This window comes from Scylla paramamosain, chromosome 3 (assembly GCF_035594125.1).
Source record: "Scylla paramamosain isolate STU-SP2022 chromosome 3, ASM3559412v1, whole genome shotgun sequence".
NCBI lineage: Eukaryota > Metazoa > Arthropoda > Malacostraca > Decapoda > Portunidae > Scylla > Scylla paramamosain.
The window spans coordinates 13,110,001-13,130,252 of NC_087153.1; the positions used below are offsets into that span (position 1 = coordinate 13,110,001).

The 20,252-nt window shown below is 40.3% G+C and overlaps 2 protein-coding genes across 7 annotated transcripts in view; both read left to right on the forward strand.

Moving 5' to 3' along the window:
• The window catches only part of LOC135090570 (uncharacterized), a 23,465-nt gene extending 14,556 nt beyond the window's left edge, over window positions 1–8,909 (forward strand). The window contains exons 12-14 of one of the 4 annotated variants that reach the window (XM_063987442.1): window positions 368–4,845; window positions 5,670–5,791; window positions 7,821–8,909. In XM_063987442.1, coding sequence (XP_063843512.1) covers window positions 368–413 — 46 coding nt within the window. In that variant the 3' untranslated portion in view covers window positions 414–4,845; window positions 5,670–5,791; window positions 7,821–8,909. Of the gene's footprint in view, window positions 1–367; window positions 4,846–5,669; window positions 5,792–7,035; window positions 7,087–7,820 lie in introns of all 4 variants that reach the window. The other 3 variants (XM_063987452.1, XM_063987435.1, XM_063987461.1) reach the window with 3 other exon arrangements.
• On the forward strand, window positions 4,890–16,192 carry LOC135090600 (venom protease-like). 3 transcript variants are annotated; one of them, XM_063987517.1, is made up of 9 exons: window positions 4,890–4,958; window positions 9,175–9,269; window positions 10,025–10,120; window positions 10,297–10,553; window positions 11,580–11,713; window positions 12,623–12,783; window positions 13,127–13,222; window positions 13,972–14,132; window positions 15,329–16,192. In XM_063987517.1, exons 2-9 carry the CDS (start codon window positions 9,221–9,223, stop codon window positions 15,488–15,490), a joined length of 1,116 nt encoding a protein of 371 aa, XP_063843587.1. In that variant the 5' UTR covers window positions 4,890–4,958; window positions 9,175–9,220; the 3' UTR covers window positions 15,491–16,192. The 3 variants fall into 3 exon arrangements, with proteins under 3 accessions (XP_063843587.1, XP_063843578.1, XP_063843570.1); XM_063987508.1 differs by lacking the exon at window positions 4,890–4,958 and adding an exon at window positions 7,767–7,905; XM_063987500.1 differs by lacking the exon at window positions 4,890–4,958 and adding an exon at window positions 8,491–8,630.
• Window positions 16,193–20,252: the final 4,060 nt, after the last annotated feature.

Sequence of the window (20,252 nt, forward strand, 5' to 3'; positions counted from 1 at the left end):
TGCACTTTGCTCTCTCTCTCTCTCTCTCTCTCTCTCTCTCTCTCTCTCTCTCTCTCTCTCTCTCTCTCTCTCTCTCTCTCTCTCTCTCTCTCTCTCTCTCTCTCTCTCTCTCTCTCTCTCTCTCTCTCTCTCTCTCTCGTCTCTCTCTCTCTCTCTCTCTCTCTCTCTCTCTCTCTCTCTCTCTTTTGTCCTTTTGCATGCAGAGTTCTCTGATTCATGGTATCTCTGTTTCTTCATTTCCCTATTGGTATGCTAAATAGGATCTGAAAAACATAGAGAAAGGATCTGATCTTGATGAAAGTAATATAACAACATTGTTAAGTATTCATCATTGAACTGCTAAGCAATCATTATATTTTCTCCCTAGGGACATCTTCCAAGAGATAGAGAAGAAAGCTGGCCTTCACAGATAATGAAGAGTACTACAGGTGCATTTGTACTAATACTTGTGTGTACACTAAGAGACTCATGTATATAATGTGGCTATGTAAATAATGAAAAACTATTTTTTTGTTTAGAGTTAATGTTGAAGATATTTTTATTGATAATTGATGATACATGTATCATTGTGAAATAATTTTCTCCATATTATTTAGCATTAAGATAGTTTTACTATATGCATTCTCTCTCTCTCTCTCTCTCTCTCTCTCTCTCTCTCTCTCTCTCTCTCTCTCTCTCTCTCTCTCTCTCTCTCTCTCTCTCTCTCTCTCTCTCTCTCTCTCTCTCTCTCTCTCTCTCTCTCTCTCTCTCTCTCTCTCTCTCTCTCTCTCTCTCTCTCTCTCATTATGTGGTCTATTTACCTCTGACACTGTTCTTCCTGGGAACATCCTCCAAGGTCTGGCTGCAGTGGAAAACCCTCTACACTTTTTTATCCAAACACTCCTTTTGTGCTTGTTCAAGCATGCCACCTTTATTAGCATCTTTTTCATTTGTATTCCTCTAACCTTCATGATCACATAATTTTCATACAGTGTATGGCCAAAACATCTCATTGTACATATATTTCTTTTCACCCATTCCATGACTGCACTTCATTCCATTGGCACAGGTGTTCATGCTGCATATTTCATACACTTTTTCTTATCCTCTCATCTTATTATTCCATGATTGAATTTCCTCTTTTGCAACATTTTTTTTATATGGTCTCCTTTTCTCTTTTATGGTCTCTTTTATCATATGCATTTTCTCTCTGCTACCTCAGCCTTATGTACTTCACAGCTACTGCTGCTACTGTAACCTCTATTTTCAAACATATAACACCTTATTTACACTTAAACCCTTTAAAACATTTGTCCTGGCTTCTCTGCTTCTCACACATCTTTCTCTCATATTCCTTTCTTGATTCTTGTCAATCTATCCTTTCAGTACCCAACACTGTATTTTACTTCCCTTCACCACCATTCCTACTATGTTCCTATACATCAATGTCTTCCTTAAATGTTAACTACAATAGTATACCAATCCAACTCTTCAGACTTCCTTATCTTTACTTTGGCATTTAGAACATCTTTGCTCAGTCATCCACTGCTGTATAATGAATCAAACTTTCTTGGTCATGACTCATCTCTCATTTTCAGTGTGCATTTATGGCTAATTTTATGTTGGAAGATGATATTCATAAGGAACAACCCCTTCTGCATTTGTTCCCCAGGTGCTCCCCATTCTCATTTGATCCACCTGCTTCTCATTGTTTCACTACACCTGCCACCCCACCACCTGCATTTACAGATTTATACACATCCATCCATACTTCAGCCTCACTCACCATCTGTGGCTCCTCCCTTGGAAGACACTTGGAAAAAATGAGTTATCAGAGATAGATAGATAGAATTGATAGAAAGATATAAATACACACAAAGGTAGCATGAATTTAGTTTATGATGAATTCATGAAAGGAAATAGCTTTATTTATTTGTTTGTTTATCTATTTATATTTCCATTATTTTCCACCAATAAATAACATAAGTACTTCCACAACAGACTGGAAGTTGTGCAATAAAGATTGAGAATCATGCTTTGCTGTCTGGAAGGTGTATTTTACTCTGCAATAGTGTTTTGTTAATTCATAGTGAACTAGTCACTATTGGCACCTGTAGAACAGTGAGCATTTTTACTTATGAGATCCAAGATGGCTAATTACAAACTGTGATTACATCAAATTAAAAAGATTATTGTAAAATCAAAATAAATTGTACTTTCCATGATATTTTCTATCAAACTATATAGTACATGCATCCAATTTTACAGTCATGTTAAATGTAACATGCTCCAAAAATTTCATAGAAACATCATGGTATCCATAGGGTGGTGCTCCACTATTTGTTGTGTGCTGGGAATAGTTCTGGTAACTGGAGGTGGCCTCAATAGATATGCTGTCTCATGAAATTATAGAGGGATTGTGCTTGCTAGAGAAGATATTTGCTTACCACATCAGTGAAGACAACAGGATTCCTCTTTAGTTCTTGAGTTCTTCCTTTTGCATACAAGAAAAGCTATGGACATACTCATCTGTACCCATATCTACTATTATCCAATTTAACTTTAATTTTTCCAGTGCTACTCTTTGTATGGATCACTTCTAAAAGTGTTGTCAGATCATTATCCTTCTCTACATATGCACCTCTGTGGTGTACTGGGTAGCACGCGTGGGAAATCCACAAGCCCTGGTTCGAATCATGTTGAGGCAGTCAGTGTACAACTCTCAGGTTTTCATCGTTAAGGAAACCTGGAGGTGCTGAACTTTGAAAATCCAGGTGTCACAGTAACCCTTGGGTAAGGGATATCTACCACAGACTCAAAGGCCATTGAGATGCATGAGCCTCAAGGTCACACACAGTATATGCCTCCATCTTTATTAAGGAAAAGCCTGTTAGCTCCATGGTACAGCGGCTGGCTCACTTCCAAAAGATTCATGGCAGTTTCTTGGTGAGAAGGGTAATGTTCTCGCAACCGTAGCAAAACTAGTCATGGTTACCTAGCTAAGACTTGCTGATGAGATGCAGATTTGGCCAAACAAGTAAGATGATAATTATTGTCTGACATCCGGCCACTTGTAGGAGTGCGTTCTACGGGCTGACTATGCTAAAAAGCGCCTCAACATACATATACCTCGTACATATTTCATATCCAAACATTCCTACTCTCTCTCTCTCTCTCTCTCTCTCTCTCTCTCTCTCTCTCTCTCTCTCTCTCTCTCTCTCTCTCTCTCTCTCTCCAATCATTCGGTGTGGCCAAATCACCTCAGATAATTCTTATCTTTCCATCACTCCAAGCTTTCCTTCGTTTGCATTGGATGCCATGACGCAGCTCTGATGCATCTTACACACACACACACACACACATATAGTGCGTGGATATAGTAAGAAATAAGGAACTGATAAGCAGAGTGGGGAGTGTTATGTTGATTTGGGCATATTCAGGTGGACGAAAAGCGTTTGGTGGAAAAGAATATGAAAGATGGGTGAAAGGAGAGACCACGAAAGAAATGGCGTGAACCGAGCGTTAGATGCAGAACTTGTAGGGAGCACGGAGAAGTGGTTGCAATATATGTGGCAAGTACAGTAAAGTGAATGAGAAGCATATCAATATGTACTTTGGGGGAAGATCTAATGCTGCGAGGGCGCGGGAATGGGGAATTCTCTCAATAAAAGTGGGGATGAATGGGAAGTCCTTTGCAACGAGGCCGCGGGAGGGGGTAGGCACGCAATTAACAAGTTCAGAAGAGCAGCATCCATGAAAATAACAAAATAAATAAATTAATTGAATAATAGCGGGAGATGTAACATAGCTGCAAAGAATGAAAGATTGACGACTGTAAAGGAGAGTTGTAGAGACAAAAAGTTTACAGATAAGTCAGCAAACAAACTAACGCAATAATAAGAAACCAAGAAGACTATGAATAAATAAATAAATCACCGGAACAGAGAGTGAGTGGTATCGTCTCAGCGTATTCCATAAAAGGGCTGAGAAACCTTGACCATTTGCATAGTTGGCAGATAGGGAGAGGAAATATAAGTGATGGTTGTTTAATCAAAAGATGACGTACTTAGATAAAAAAAAAAAAAAATCTTAAAGCATCCTACAACATAAAGTTTGTCTCGCTGCCTCATTGAAAACTGTAGTATAATAATTAGAAATCAGGCATGGTGGCTTCCCTGTGTGGATGTTCAGGTTCTCCTGTGTTGCTCGCTTTACATGACGAAAATGCGGCGCAACAGTGGATAATGCAAGAGGTCTCTTGAGTAAGATACCTTAATGCATATCAGAAAAAGAAGTAGATGATAAGGCAGAGTTCCGTGGAACACAACCGTTTATCTTTAGGAGCAGTGACCATCTTTCACTGCAATAAGAGGATGGCCAGAAAAAGAAAGAAAAAAAAAAAAACTAAAGATATCGGTGCATGAAATGGATAAAAACCATGATCACGACGTATGAACGAAGTTTTGAAATAACGATTTTTTTTCTTTCTCTCTCTTCTTTTGAAGACCAGAGATGAAAGATTTTCTGTTCCCTCCTCTCAACCCTCCAACTATTCGTTTTGGTATAACTTTTTTTTTTTTTTTTTTTATCAGTTATGTTCACCTGGCAGAATGCATACATACATTGTTTTCTGTATAGGTATGATAAGTACGCTGGACTTCCCTATTCATCCCTTTCTGTAAATGGAAGTATCCGGCAGTATGCTCATTTCTCAAGAAGGATTCCCCAAGGTAGCTTGACCGGTAGTCCGTGGCTGCTACCCTCCCTGCCTTCAGTTGTAAGCACCTTGCAGTGTCAGACAGGTGTGGTACGTTGGGGCAACAGTTTGCACACCGCCCTAGTCTCTCTAGCAGCACCGACGCCTTCGTGAGTTCATTTTGCGATAACTTTTCAGTATAATGTAGTGCAGATATAATTAGTGTACGTTGGGGCAACAGTTTGCACACCGTCCTAGTCTCTTTAGCAGCACCGACGCCTTCGTGAGTTCATTTTGCGATAACTTTTCAGTATAATGTAGTGCAGATATAATTAGTGTAATTATTTCCAAGTACACATATTTGCTTCGAGGAATTAGAGTTATATACGGAAAATTTTGTCTTCGGTTATATTAGGAACATTCTTACTTTTTTTTTTTTTTTAATGACAATGAGCGCGTGAAAATTGATGAAGTAAATAAGAGTAGCTAATCTAGGATTAGACGTGTACAACCAGGCAAATGTACTAAATAATATACCTTAGATTATAATAATGAAAAGATATATTCGGCCTTGACAGTTGTGTTGTGCCGCCCGAGGTCTCATGTGCCGGTATCGTATGATATGTTTGCATGCATACATAAGTTAGCTAAGGCCAACCCATCAACTATTTTTTTTACCGTGTTGATAATTTCCACTGTGTTTACTGAAGTACCTCATAATGACCCCTAGAAAACCGCAGAATTGTTGAACTTGGAGGAGCATATCATCATTTCGGCGTTTTGTTATTTATCAGATATCTTTAATATATCTGTTAATGACCTTATAACATGTTAATATTCGCGATACACCATTATTATTATTATTGGCATTAGCATAACTTTTAGAACTCTAAGATAATGTATTGCTATAAAATCGAACTTCAGATGTGACATCCTTCCGAGTGATCTAAAATATCATAGTTTACCATATTAAACAATATCGCCACTTTTCCAGACTTCGGAAGTATGCATTGGGGCGGGCCACAAATGGGTGATGCTACGTACGTCTGGCAGCGAACAGGGCACCTGGAGTCCTGGACACGGACATTTCATTCTACCACAGTGGCATATAAAAAGGTGCTCAGTCGCAACAAACAATATATCTTGGTACATACCATATTTGTACATACTGTATTTTTTTCGAAAATATTGTGTTACGGTTCATGTAGGCTCCGCCCACACTATGACGTTGAGAAATAGAAAAACGATTATTATTGGTCGACGCATTTTTCCTTATCATAAAGGCTCGACACTGTGCATGTAAATACGCCGCTTGGATGTGTTTAGGGTACACGAGTTGGCTGCACGTGATGGCCAAGTTAGTGCATCTACGGTGGTGGGTTAGCTGAGTCCTTGAGTACCTTTATTGCCAAGCTTCCTTTCATGAATCACAGGATAGTCAGTGGAATTATTTTACGTGATGTTTTTATTGCTTCTGAAGACAGAATACTTAAGACACAACTGCAGAAGCTAATAGCTGTCCCGTGTTCAAGGAGCAACTTAGCGAAACACTGCTATTGTCCAGTCTGTGTCTAAATGTCAGTCCGTTGTCTGTCTATCTGTCTGTCTTTGGTACTAGTAGTAGTAGTAGTATCAACAGCAGCAGCAATAATGATAATAGTAGCTGTTCTTGTAGCAGCAGTAGTAGCAGCAGCACAACAGTGGAAGTAGCATTACTGTAAATTTTTATCATTCATCACCACACACAGGTGGCCCACACAATCACCACCACCACCACTCCTCGACCACCTCCTCCACCACCACCATCAGCGCTTCGTGTCTCCAAAGAAAAGGAGTTACAATTCATAACACAGACTCATTAATTTTTCAGCTCCAAGACTTTCACGGAGATAATCTTTCATTTTCCGTTTCAACAATGTCGAAAAAAAAAAAAAAAACTCGTCCCCCATTCATTCTTCATCTTTCTTGTGAGGAGTATAAATCACGAGAAAATCTTCATCTCTTATTCATTTTTATAATTACCATAATTTTACATTATTCTTCCTCAAACGACTACTCCCCTCTCCCCCTTTCTTCTCTCTCTCTCTCTCTCTCTCTCTCTCTCTCTCTCTCTCTCTCTCTCTCTCTCTCTCTCTCTCTCTCTCTCTCTCTCTCACACATGAACACATATACAAACACACCGCAAAGCCCTGGTTCAAATCCCGGATGCGGTGAGGCAAATAGGTAGCCTCTTAATGTGTAGCCGCTGTTCATCTATAGATTCTATAGCAGCAAGTAGGTAAGGGATGTAACCCAAGGGATTGTGACCTCGCTGAATGGTCTCAGTGCCCAGGCCACCCTGTGTGTATTTTTCTTTTCAGAGTTTGTTTCTCCTGCCTCAGCAGCGGGTCGCAACTCCCGACTTACACCAGGTAATATGAACAGGGACTACACTGCAAAGAAGTGTTGCCAAAGACTTTTTACAGGCCCTCCCGATTGTGAATCGGGCGCGCTAGCCACTGCACCACATTAGTGCAGTCACAAGTAGTCCATCATTTATTCAAAGTTCATTCCCCATTTTGATTATGCATGTTCATCTTCACCTAACCTGTCACTCCTCTCCCTCTTCCGCTTCCTCACATTCCATTTTTTTTTTCGTTGTGTTTCTTTTTTACTTTATTTTTCATCTGGCTTTACTTTTTTCTCAGAAATTATGTATCCATTCTCCTTCATCTTTTCTTCCCCATTTAATGGTCATGATATAATGATACTACTACTACTACTACTACTACTACTACTACTATCATTATTAACAGTAGTACTACTACTGTTATTATTAATAAGTTGATAATGAAATGAAGGAGTGAAGTAAAGTTGTAGCTGATAAACAAATTATGTTTATTAAGCAAAACAAACAAACAAACAAACTTATGTACATGATGTGTACGTAATAGTTAATACTTGAAAACTTGTTCTTGTTTCTCCTTACAAATTTTCTTCAAAAGTTGTTCGCACTTCTCTCATTTTATGCATTCTGCGTATAATATTTTCCTTTATATTCTTAAGTAATATTGTCTCGGCGACGTGACTGGTAGAAGATCGTCGCGGCAATTATTTCTCAGATAAGGGGGATCAATAATATCGGTGTTTCTCCTCTCCTCGGAAGTCGCCCTCCTACTCCACGGACGGCAAGACGTACGCCACCACCTCCCACACCACCACCCCCACCAACACAGCCAGCGCGGCACTCAGTGAGCACCTGGCCGTGGCCTTCCGTGCACCACCTACAGCTGGTTGTTGGCCGCCTTCCTGTACTGTAGCGTTGCTCTTCCCCTCTTCCTTTTGTTCAGACTTCCCTTTTTTTTCGATATCTTTTGCTACATCAAACACTTCTCCCTCGCTGCTTTCCTCTGCTTGTATTTCCTCCGCGCAGCAAACCTCGTGCACGGTTCCCTCCGCGTCCTCCTGTTCCATGGCTGAAGGCAGCGGCACCTTGTGTTGGTGTAACTGCTCACACTCTTCGTCACTAATGTCCTGCCACCGAGTCCTTTCCTCCATCCTGCCGTTGCCAAAATGCACGCGGACCACGAAGGTTTCCTTGAGTAATTCTTTAGTCACCAGCTGGTCGCAGAGGGTGTGCATGGGCACGAATTTAGGTCCACTAATACTGCTGCACCACCCATGGCGCCACTTGATCCTCACTTGAACCGAATCATTGTTGTGGTACTTCAGCAAGCGCATCATCCTGAAGCGGGCAGGGCGGGACGTCCAGCAGAACGCCCCGTCATCAGTAGTACCACCTTCCCTGCTGAAATGGAAGGTCACGAGGTGGTTGACGTGGCACAGGCCAAATCTACATTTGAACTTCCGCCGCACAACCGCCAGCGTCAATGTCTTGGGCTGGTTCCTCTCCTCCCAGGACGTAGCGACGCACACACCCTTCGCGGTCTCGCCATAGTCGTGCTGATGCCACATGGTGAGGGAGTTGGTGGTGTAATACCTGTGCAGACTGCCACACCTACAGTATTTGATATGAAAAGTTCCGCCCTCATTTTTCAGCCACTCTTGTGAACCAACGTCTGACCGCAGTCTTTTTCACTAACACTTGCATCTGAGGCATCGTTAAGATTTATGATGGTAAAGCTGAATACCTCCTGACTTCTTTGCAAGGAAGAGTTATCAACTAATGACAAACACATAGGCTCGCTTCATCCCTCTCCTTTTGTTGTTTCTCTTCTTCCTCCTTGTTTCTCCCTCTTTTCGTATTGCTCCTCCTTCCTTCCTCTCTTTGTCTTTCTCTTTATTGTTATACTTCATAACTCCTCCTTCTCCTCCTCCTCCTTTGCCTTTACAATGGAGGCGAAGTACTACATACTTCAAAACGTTTTTCTTGTGTTAGGTATCCTTCTTGTTTCTTAGTTTATTGAATGAAAAATTGGTATAAGGCAATGGTTTTTGACAATCCATTTTGAACACTTCGCTCTTTGCTGGCGTTAAGAAGGCATGCACTCCTCCAACAGAACAGTGGTTGGGCTGTGACATCACTACCGCATAATTTCAAGCACGATGGAGAAGCTTTGCGTCCTCCTGCTGGTCGTCACAGCGGAGGCACAAGGTAAATATACTTCCTCTAGGACAAGGTATTCAGTGCCCTGCTCTTAAAGCTTTCTTAACATTTCTTTTTCATGATTAATTACAACTCTTACACGCTTTATCACAGCGCCATATGATCGTGATGTTGCAGTGCATTAACCTTTCAAATCAATCAATACACTTTATTTTTTGCACTACAGTTTTTTTTTTATTTTTTTTTTCAAATAAATTTGTAGCTTCTGGAATACAAAACTAATTTCCTGTTCACCTTTATATATATATATATATATATATATATATATATATATATATATATATATATATATATATATATATATATATATATATATATATATATATAGCTATGCAAACAGTTTTTACAGCGATCTGAATGTTGACGAATGATGATTAGAAGAGTGAAAGGATTAAACATTTCGGGGTCCTATCGCTACTACTTTTGGCAAACTTTAATAGACTTATTAATTTCCCATGTGTGTTTTATTATTATTATTATTATTATTATTATTATTATTATTATTATTATTATTTATTATTATAACTTTTTTTTAGGAGTCTAGTGATAGTTTAACAAATAAAGACCCATGAGAATTCGACTAAATATAAATAATCCTTAAGAGATAACGTTGTTTTAAGAATACATGCTACTTCTTTTCCTCTCTCTCTCTTTCTCAAGTCAAATATAGCATTCCTATTCCATGTTCGCTATCCTGAGATTTACTAGTCATGCCATTTCCTCTCAAGTCTCTTGTTCCACAGTTATATTCCCTGGTGAGGACGCCAGCTCCACCGCCGCGCCAAAGCCTGCAGTAATCAACCCTTCTGACAACCGCAACATTGTTCCTGCAGATCATAGTATGGAGTCTCTTACCTTTTCATCTTAACTCATCATGTGATCTTAATGGCAAAGTTAACTGTTAGAGAAGATTAACCATCTTACCATTATGTTTTGACCCACGTGGTGTTAATGTAAAAATTTTAACTACAAGATTAGGTTATTCGCGGAAGAATAAACGAAGTATATTTCTCAGGGATATATTTTCCGGGTGAAGTAATCCCCCGAGCCCCTGCCACCATCACTACTACCACCACCACCACTACCACCACAAGGCCTTCAGGCGGCGAGCTTCAACCTGTTCGCATCCCTAGTCCCAGCCCTAGTCCTACCCACAGCCCTGTTTCCAGCCACAACCAGAGCATGCCACTGAATGTTAGCTCGTCTATCATTCCTAACGAGTGCGGCACATCGATCTTTGACAGTCGGATCGTTGGTGGAACAGTCACAGAGGTTTGGTGTTTTCTTACTAAGCCTCTCACTCTTAAACAAATTTTCGTACTTAGTGTACAATCACTTATAGGTGATTGTACACTAATCTTGTACACTATTTTTCCGCTAAGCTCTCGTCTATGTTTCTGCAAAGACATTACCTTCTGTTTTCCCTATTTTCTCTCCTATGTCTCCATGAAAATAAAATAGTCTTCACAGCTCTAGGAAGGTTAAGGAAAGATGACCACAAGAAAAAAATGGTTGATAGTTGATATTTGAAAGCTTATCTTTTTTATTTTTATTTATTTACTTATTTATTTATTTATTTATTTATTTATTTTATTTATTTATTTTTTTAGGGGGGGAGGGTTGAGAACTAACGAGTTGGCTACTCATGTGCCCAGTAAGGTTAGTAGATAATATAACCGAACTGAACCTTCATAAGTACTACGTAGTGATATCCGCTTGTGCTTCGCTTTGGAACACCGAAGTGGAGAGACTCGTTTCATTTTACGAGTATCCTTTGAGAACAAAGGAGGTAGGCTACACACGTTCCCGCCCAGTAAGGTTATTAATATGAGAATACCAAACTAACCTTCATTAGTAGTGATATCCCTTTGCTTTTATGTTTTTAGAACTAGGGAAGTAGGCTACACATGTGCCCAGTAAGGTGAGTAATACCAAACTGATCATTCATTACTTATAATATCCCTCTGCATCACTTTGGAAACACCTCAGTGGAGCGATTCGTTTCTTCTACGAGTCCCACGTGCGTGAATACAGTTTCATATTCTGCAGTACTTCTGTGACGCACCTCCACTGCATTCTAAACCTTTTAGTCGAAGTTACACGGGTTTTTAAGGGTGTAATTATCTATCTAGTGACAGATTAACAAGATTTTTACATTATTAACAAAAGGAACACTCCTGAGAACTCGATTAATTATTTGCTAGCTTTTAAGATAGTCGTGATGAGAGAGCAAAGCGTTTCAGAAAAAGGGTCTATAGCAGATGGCTGTGTGTGGCTCATGGTCCTGTGTACCCTCAGCCCGGGGAGTGGCCATGGCTGGCAGCGATGGGCAGGAAGAGCAGAGGAAGATTCATCAATTCTTGCGGCGCCTCTCTCTTCACTGTTCGCCACGTCCTGAGCGCTGAACACTGCTTCACTGTTCCTATCAAGCCGTGAGTAGCGGTGACAGATTTTCAATGCATAAATATCGAGATCAACAACTTATCGAGATGCCACTAGTGACGTCGGCGATCATGGACCTTCACCAAGCCATCCTCACAACTTTCGCCATGTTAGTCTTCCTCCCTAGTCCTCCAGCAGGCTGCCCTTAAATTTTTTCTTTTGCCGATCTCTCACTCTTCCAAGCAAGCTCTCCAAACCTGTCGCAGTGCGTGTCCTAAGATGCATGGCATGTTGATGATCTTGCTTAACCGCGTGCCTTCCCTCCTCCCGCGGCCTCGTTACACAAGACATTCTACTTTCTCTCACCCCAATTCTGTCCACCTCTCTAATGCAAGAGTTAACCATTATTCTCAATCATTCAATTCCCTTTTCTGGTAAACTCTGGGACTCCCTGCCTGGTTTTGTATTTCCTTCATCTATTTTTCCTCTACTTTTAATTAGGAATTTATATAGTTTTATATAGTTATTTTATATAGTCATTACTCCTGCATACTCATACTGACTGCAATCGTGCATGGCATGTTGATGATCTTGCTTAACCGCGTGCCTTCCCTCCTCCCGCGGCCTCGTTACACAAGACATTCTACTTTCTCTCACCCCAATTCTGTCCACCTCTCTAATGCAAGAGTTAACCATTATTCTCAATCAGTCAATTCCCTTTTCTGGTAAACTCTGGGACTCCCTGCCTGGTTTTGTATTTCCTTCATCTATTTTTCCTCTACTTTTAATTAAGAGTTTATATAGTTTTATATAGTTATTTTATATAGTCATTACTCCTGCATACTCATACTGACTGCAATGCGTCTGGGAGGTTCACAGCAGGTGGTTCACACACTGGCAACGCTAATTGGTGAACGTGGAAGCGGAGCGGACTCTACGGTACATATTCCTTTCCGCAGAGACACAGTGAGATTGGGAGAGTATGACTTCACGCGCTCTGATGACGTGCCGGACACTCAAGACTTCGGCATCCTGGAGAGCCACAGCAGGGATTACAACATGCAGACGTATGAGAATGACATTGTCATTGTCGTCCTGGACCGCGATGTTGTGTTTACAGGCGAGTGGTGGTGGTACTAAGGGCGTGCGTGCCGTCTGTCTGATTCTCTCTCTCTCTCTCTCTCTCTCTCTCTCTCTCTCTCTCGACAAAGTGAATAAATAAATGAATAAGTAGATAAATAAGATAAATTAACAACTATGTAACTAGCTAATTCATTCACTCGCTCACTCACTCACCAACTAAGTAGTTAGCTAATTAACTAAATAAATAATTAACTAACCAGCTAAATCACTCCCTCACTATGAGTAACTAAATTCAAATAAATAAATGAATAAACACTATTCTTACTCCCCTGCGCCTCTCACACCTGCTCCTTCTTATTGTATTGTGTTCTCGTCCTCAGATTACATTCGGCCGGTTTGTCTTCCATTCAACGAACGTGAGAACGATTTCGCAAACGAGCGCCTGATAATAGCTGGCTGGGGGAAGACAGACTATGGTAAGTATCATTCTGGGACTTCCGTGTCCTCGGGGCTCCCTGCGGTTTCCCTTGTCTTCTTATGTTCTTATGTTATATTCTGTGTGTTTATTTAATTATGTTTATGAAGAGAGAGAGAGAGAGAGAGAGAGAGAGAGAGAGAGAGAGAGAGAGAGAGAGAGAGAGAGAGAGAGAGAGAGAGAGAGAGAAATTACACTCGTGGTCCCATCTCTTGTTCCTCATTTACTCATAAATATTTAAGGTTTCATTATCCAGGTTGTTTTATATCTGTAGAGAAGAGATTATTATGGTGGTGATAGTGATGCTGACTGCGATGGTAATGTCCTGCAAGCAAAACTGTCATAATTCTGATAGTGTAGGATACAACTTTCATCGTAGTCAGTGATAAAGACAATCTGGATTAACCCTCTAAATACGGTGGCTGTCCTATGCTTTCACTCAGGCTGAGATCACATTATTTTACCAACCTTCACGAGTGCTATCTTCAAATCAATCAGTGTGTTGTGTCAAGAAAATATTTTGATCTAAGAGTATCTAGTTTTCTACGATGTCGAGTTAAAATGGACTAAATCAGTAAGTTTTAATATACCACTTGGATTTCAAAGGGTAACACAGCACTCACAATTCAGACTCAAGCTACACGGACTTTTTTTTTAATCTAGTTTCCTGATTTCGAGTTAAAATGAACTCAGTAAGTTCCAATGAACCACCCGGATTTTGATGGTTAACACAGCACCAACAATTCGCAGAGACCTCAAGCTACTCGAACGTGCCCCTTGATGCTAGCGTGCCGGTGGTGGACAGAGAACAGTGCGCCCAGAGTTACATGCGAGCTGGGAGGCGACGCGTGAAACCTGTGGTGGATAAGAGGCAATTGTGTGCTGGTGATGGGACGAAGGATTCCTGCAGTGTAAGTCTTTGCCTGAGACTGTTTATTATAATGTGGTGTAATATAGGCTCGTATTCTAAAACGCTGCTTTCTCACCACGACTATTTTCAAAGGCCACAGAGATTATTAGCCAGGTTATCAAGAGTGTTTTTCCTGTTAATAATTTAGAACGCTTATCACTCTGCTACTAGAAATGTAAACACGTATTTTAAAAACCCATGCAACTTCAACCAGGCCTTTTGAAAGTAATGAAGGTGAGGCGAAGAAGTGTCAGAATATAGTCCATACTATTAGGGGTGGCCCACAAGAGTGATGTGCTATAGTGAATCCAACCTTATTAGGTACTCGGGGCATTGGCTGCATCAGTCACACATTACTACCACGTTCACAATAATTGTGAACGTGGTAGTAATGTGTGACTGATATTATTATTGTCTTAATTACAGTGACAGTCAAGAGCAGATCAAGATGGTGGGTTTATCATTTAATTTATCTATTGATTGATTGACTGGCTTTATTTCGTAACTGATATACTTGTTTATTTATTTATTTTTTTGTTTTTTTTATTTTTTTATCTTTATTTATTTATTTATTTATTTATTTATTTATTTATTTATTTTTGTAGCGGGTAGTGGTCTTCGGGCGAGGGTAATATCGTGCTGCTAGTAAGGCGCCGAATCTTATGGACTAGTTTCTTTATTCCTTTTCCAACTGCTATTTTTCACCTTTCACTATTATCAAGTCCAGAGAGAGCATGTAAAACATCACTGTGTGTTGCCGCATTCTTCGTAATGATGTGTTCTACGCATTGATTCTCGGAGGGTTTATGGCCCTGATGAAGTCACTTATGTCAATCTCCGTAACTGGGATTCCGTACTTGCTCCTTACCTGGTCATGCTTTTCCGTTTCTGTCAACATTTACCTTTCCTTCTTGATGAAAGTTTGCCTGCATAAATCCCAAGGAGGCTGGACAGAGCTTCCTTGATTCAGCCTGTTCCTAAGAAAGGTGATCACTCCAATCCTTCAAATTACCGACCTATAGCTTTGATTTCCTGTCCTTCTAAAGCTTTTGAATCTCTCCTCAATAGGAAAATTCTAAAATGACCGTCTGCTCACAGTTTCCTTTCTGATTGTTATAAAAAAATGACATCTTTCATTCTTGTTATTACCAGCATTTCTTTTTATAACTACGTATGTTTTTTGCTGTTCTCCCACAGGGTGACAGCGGCGGTCCTCTGCACTACCTGTCCCTTAACGACGGCCGGTACTACATTGTGGGAATAGTGTCCTTCGGGCTCGAGTGTGCCAATGCTGATTACCCCGGGGTGTACACGCGAGTCACCACCTTCCTGGACTGGATCATGGACATCGTGCAATAAGGAGAAACCACAGAAAATATACTGTAGACCTAACTTCCATAATCTGGTTTCCTTTAGCATGTCAAGTGAGCCATCTTATCGTGTAGAACTTTTGGAACATTCTGGTACAAGGAAGCTCGTTTAGAAAGATCCGTAATAACACGAAAACACCAGAAAATAAGGGAAGCTGCAAGAAGCCATCAGGCCTACACGTGGCAGTTCCTGCATGAGACATACATACCTACGTATTTCCACCCATCATCCTCATCTATGAATTTGCTTAGTGTTATTTTAACCTCCCTAATGACTCAGCACTAACAATCTGATTACTGAGTCGATTCCATTCATTTACCTCTCTATTTAAGAATCAGTTTCTTCCTACATAAGGTGAAGATAACTGTGATATTCATGAATATAGTACCTCCATATTCCGTCTGTTTGTTTCGGTGTCTTGTAAAGCTTGTTTGGCTTACTGAATTGTTGTTTGAGTGTTTAAGTTCTACCCTATCGTCCTACAAACATCAACTATAAGTGGCGGGGTTGCCCAGTGCACGGGTGGTGCAGGTCAGTTGCGCTACTGTTGACAACACTGACCTGTATATTTTATTGCAATGGTTGACAACACGGCAGTATTGCAGTGGTATTTCTAAGGCATGCTCAATGGAGTTAATATTTTGTTCCATGTGGCAACTGTCGTAAATAAAATCGATTTTTTTACGAAAATTGTAAATTATTCGAAGCTTCACTGGTTTCAAGGAAGCTGGAGACCCATCGAAGTAAAGATCGGAGCTTCATTTCAGGGTTCAGGTTTCTAGAGTGTCAAGCTTTCTTAGAGCATCCTGGGCGCGTCAGTCGCTTCGAGGGTGTGCATTGGAGAGGATATGTACGTACGTGTGTGAGTGTTGGCCTCGGAATACATTTTCACAGTAAGATCATTTCAGGTTTAGTTAGTTAGGACAGGTGCATAAGTTGGGCTTTACGTATGTTTGCCCTATAAGATAAATATTTGGTGATTTTGCCACTATTCTCTTGTTAGTGATCTGGTGGTTTGTGTTGGGTATTTTTACCTTTCACTTGCATTTCAACTAGTTTAAAAGTCTTTATGGAATATTGTACTCTTGTTTATTCACTCTTTCAGTTTTGTAGTATAGCAAATATGCACCAACCCTTTAAAATAATTAAGAAAAAAAATATTAGTGTGCCCTTCAGTGAATTTCAAAACGTCCACGGGTTAAGATTGTTTACTCGTTGTGCAGTTCCCTTCAGCTATGGTGGAGGTAGAGGTATTTGGTCGTGAGGAGAAAGAGTTAAGGAAGAGGAGAAAAATTTAAGGGAGAGCAAGATTTAATCGTAAAAGGAAGACATGAAAATATGCATGGGGAATGAAGTACTAGTAAGGGTATCATTAGAAAATGAGGAGGGGCGGATATTCAGGTAGCTCGTCAGGTTTGCTGTAGGGGCACTTAACCACTCATATTTGTTACTTGTCGATTAAAAAAAATATATAGTTAGACATAAGTTCTCTACTTCACCTTAGTGTTCCCTTTTACTTCACCTTACCATTACAACAAATTCGAATACTATTCGTTTGTTCATTTTCATTAATTTGATTTGGTAAGTCATGAAGTGCCTTTCTATAGGTAAGCGGGTAAGTGGCGTTGAACTATTCAGCTGCTACCACCGCCGCCACTTCTGCTGTTGCTGCTGCTGCTTTTATCTACTTGTTTTGAACCTTCTTCTAAAATTGCTCGTTTTACTATTACTGCTGCTATTACTACCCGTGCTTCTGTTAATACGTCTACCACCATTTAGTACTTGTAATTTAATACTTATTCATATTTTTAGTACTATTAATATTTTAATCACTACTTAATACTACTAATACTACTACTACTTCAAGCACTACTTACTATTTAATGTTGTATTTACTTGCTATTAAAAATCTATTACTTACCGATAGATACTTGATTAACGCTTACTGTTATATATATATATATATATATATATATATATATATATATATATATATATATATATATATATATATATATATATATATATATATATATATACACACACACATAAACCTCGCTCCACAGAAAGGTGAGGAACGTAAGAGTGGAAGAGCTCAATGTAGGAGACAGTGTTTTAAATGAGGACGTGTTAGCTACCCAAGTGGAGTATATGAGTGAGTGTGGCAGACCTGAGAGGGTAGTGGTAGTTGTGGTGTACATGACAGTGGAAAGCGAGAGAGTAGTTAGGGAGAATATCAGGAAGTACAGTATGTTGAAGATTGTGAGAGATCATGCAAGGAGAGAGATTGTTATGGGAGATATGAATGCACATGTAGGTATTTTAGGTGAGCAAATGAATAAGAAAGGTGAGATGCTTGATGAGTTTGTGAATGAGATGGACCTGGAGAACCTGAATGAGACCCTGACAGCAGGACAAGTGACTTAGTGTGCTAGGAACCAGGAGTCTGTGATTGACTATGTGCTAGTGAATGGGAGAATGTGCAAGATAGTGGATCGCATGTGGATTGATAAGGATGGAATGAATGACATTGCCTCAGGCCATAAAATGTTGGTGCTAGAATGTAAGTTGTATGGAAGAGAGGGAAGGAATGCAAAGGCTATGAGCAGAAAGTGGAGGTTGAGGGACGTAGGATGGGAGAATTTCCAGATAGACTTGAGTGAGAGAAGCTGGGAGGATGAAAGCCTGAATGGTGTGGATGAACTGAATGATATAGATCTGTAGAGAATGTGAGGAATGCAGCAGCCAGCCAGAACAAATACCAGAAAGTGTACATGTAGGCTGTGGTGGAGTGATGATTTTAGTGATGACAGAAAGAAGAGAAGAGAATAAATAGGGTGAGCAGGCAGTTGTGAAAGAGGAGGCATGAGAATGAAGAGGCTGAAAGTGATTACCAGAATGCATGGGCAGTGTATACGAGTTAGCAGTGAACAACAAAGCAAAGGATATTGAATGCTAAAATTAGGTGTGAGAGAAGTGTGATTCAGTCCTTGAGAAAGGTGTAGAAGGTGATTGAGAATGGTACAGATTCCTGAGGGATGAGGGGATGCCTGATAGTTAAAAAAGTGGAGAGCCTGAAGGTGAATGGGGCAATGGTGACAGATCAGGAAGAAATGAGAAGGGTGATGAAGAGTTTTGGGAAGAGAATGGAGGTGTAGGCAAGGTACTTGATGTGAGAGAGGGATGTGTGACACTGGAGAGGAAGGACGTGGATGAGTTGAATGAAAGAATCGGGAAGGAGGAAGTGGAGAAACATGAGAAATTGGCTGTCAGAATGAGAAGCATGAATGCAGGAATAAGTGTGGAGAATGATAAGATGTGTGCTTTTTTATGCAGATGATGTAGTAGTTATGAGTGAATTGGTAGATGAGCTTTAAAGCTTGTTGGATGGGCTTTAAAGCTTGTTGGATGGTGTAGATAGGTATGGAAGAGACTTTGGAATGAGGTTTAGCAGCGAGAAAAGCAAGATAATGATTGAATAGGTCAGAGGATGAGAGAAAATCAGTGTGGAGACTGGGGGAGAACATGTTACAACAGACTGATGAATACAAGTATCTGGGGATGTGGATGAGTCTGAATGGCTATGTAAAGGTGAAGAATGAAAAGATAAGCATGGTGAACCATTGGATTGGTAAACTATGAAGTGCAGCAAGGATAAGAGTAAATAAGTATGATGTGCTGCAAGAAGTTTGGAGGAGTGTGGCTGTTCTGAGCATTATGTACGGATGTGATTGTGTGGAAAGAGAATGAAATAGAAAAGTTTGAAGTAGGACAATAGAGTAGCAAGAATGGCACTGAATGCACCAAGGTATGCAGTGATGGAGGCTTTGAGGAAAGACATGGGATGGAGTACATTTAGGTAAACATGTAAAGGCAACATTGAGGTACAAACCTAGACTAGAGCAATTGGATGATGCAAGACTAACGAGAAAGGTGTTTCTATGAAATGTTAGGAGTACCAGTTGGGGAGAAAAAGTGTTAAAATGGTAGTAAAGAGTGGCTTGGAAACTAGTTTGGCTTTCAGTAGTTTGAGAGGAGGCATGTTGAGTGGAGTATGATTGCTAGAAATGGAGAGGGTTTAGAAATAGGATATAAGAAAGTGGAAGAATGAGATAGACAGAGTAGTAAAATGTGTGGGACTGAGTGAATGGAAGAATAAGATGGAACAGAATACTACTTAGGAATGGTATAGAAAAGAGGCTCCAATGTATGAAAAGTGTTATGAGGGAAGTGTGGCTAGTGATCCCTTTTGAGCAAGGACACAGTGTATGGATGTGAATGCAAGAAGTTAAAGATGGTCTGAGTTCTGCAGCAGTGTGTGCCAGATGTGTGATGTGGGAGAGGATAAGACAGTGGAGAATGTGGTGCTGGAGTTTGTGAAGTATACCAGAGACAGGGATGAGATGATTCAAGTGGTGCTGAGGAACTGGGGAATGTCAGAGTGCAGAAGATATTAAGGGAATGATGGTGTTGCTGCTGGGATTGTGTGGGGAGGAGAATGAAAGGATGATTGAGGCCGTAAAAGAGTTCCTGGGGAAAATGTGGTGTGCTAGATGCAGGGATCAGTGGTGTGAAAAATGGTGTCTGTTTTCTGTTTGCCATTTTTCTTTTTTTCCCTACAGGAGTTACTGATACAAAGGCCTGGCTCAGGAGTAATCTTGTGCCACCTGTAGCATCAAAATCAAGATTAGTGCTTGGGACTCTCAGTAACACAACCTCATCACCTTAATTTTGATGGTGAGTGAGTTGT

Bases quoted from the DNA above. Each gene is read 5' to 3' on its own strand.
- LOC135090600 (XM_063987517.1), top strand. From the start codon at position 9,221: ATGGAGAAGCTTTGCGTCCTCCTGCTGGTCGTCACAGCGGAGGCACAA. The intron at 10,554-11,579 runs GTTTGGTGTTTT...GTGTACCCTCAG, and splicing joins TTGGTGGAACAGTCACAGAG to CCCGGGGAGTGGCCATGGCT. The intron at 14,133-15,328 runs GTAAGTCTTTGC...GTTCTCCCACAG, and splicing joins GGACGAAGGATTCCTGCAGT to GGTGACAGCGGCGGTCCTCT.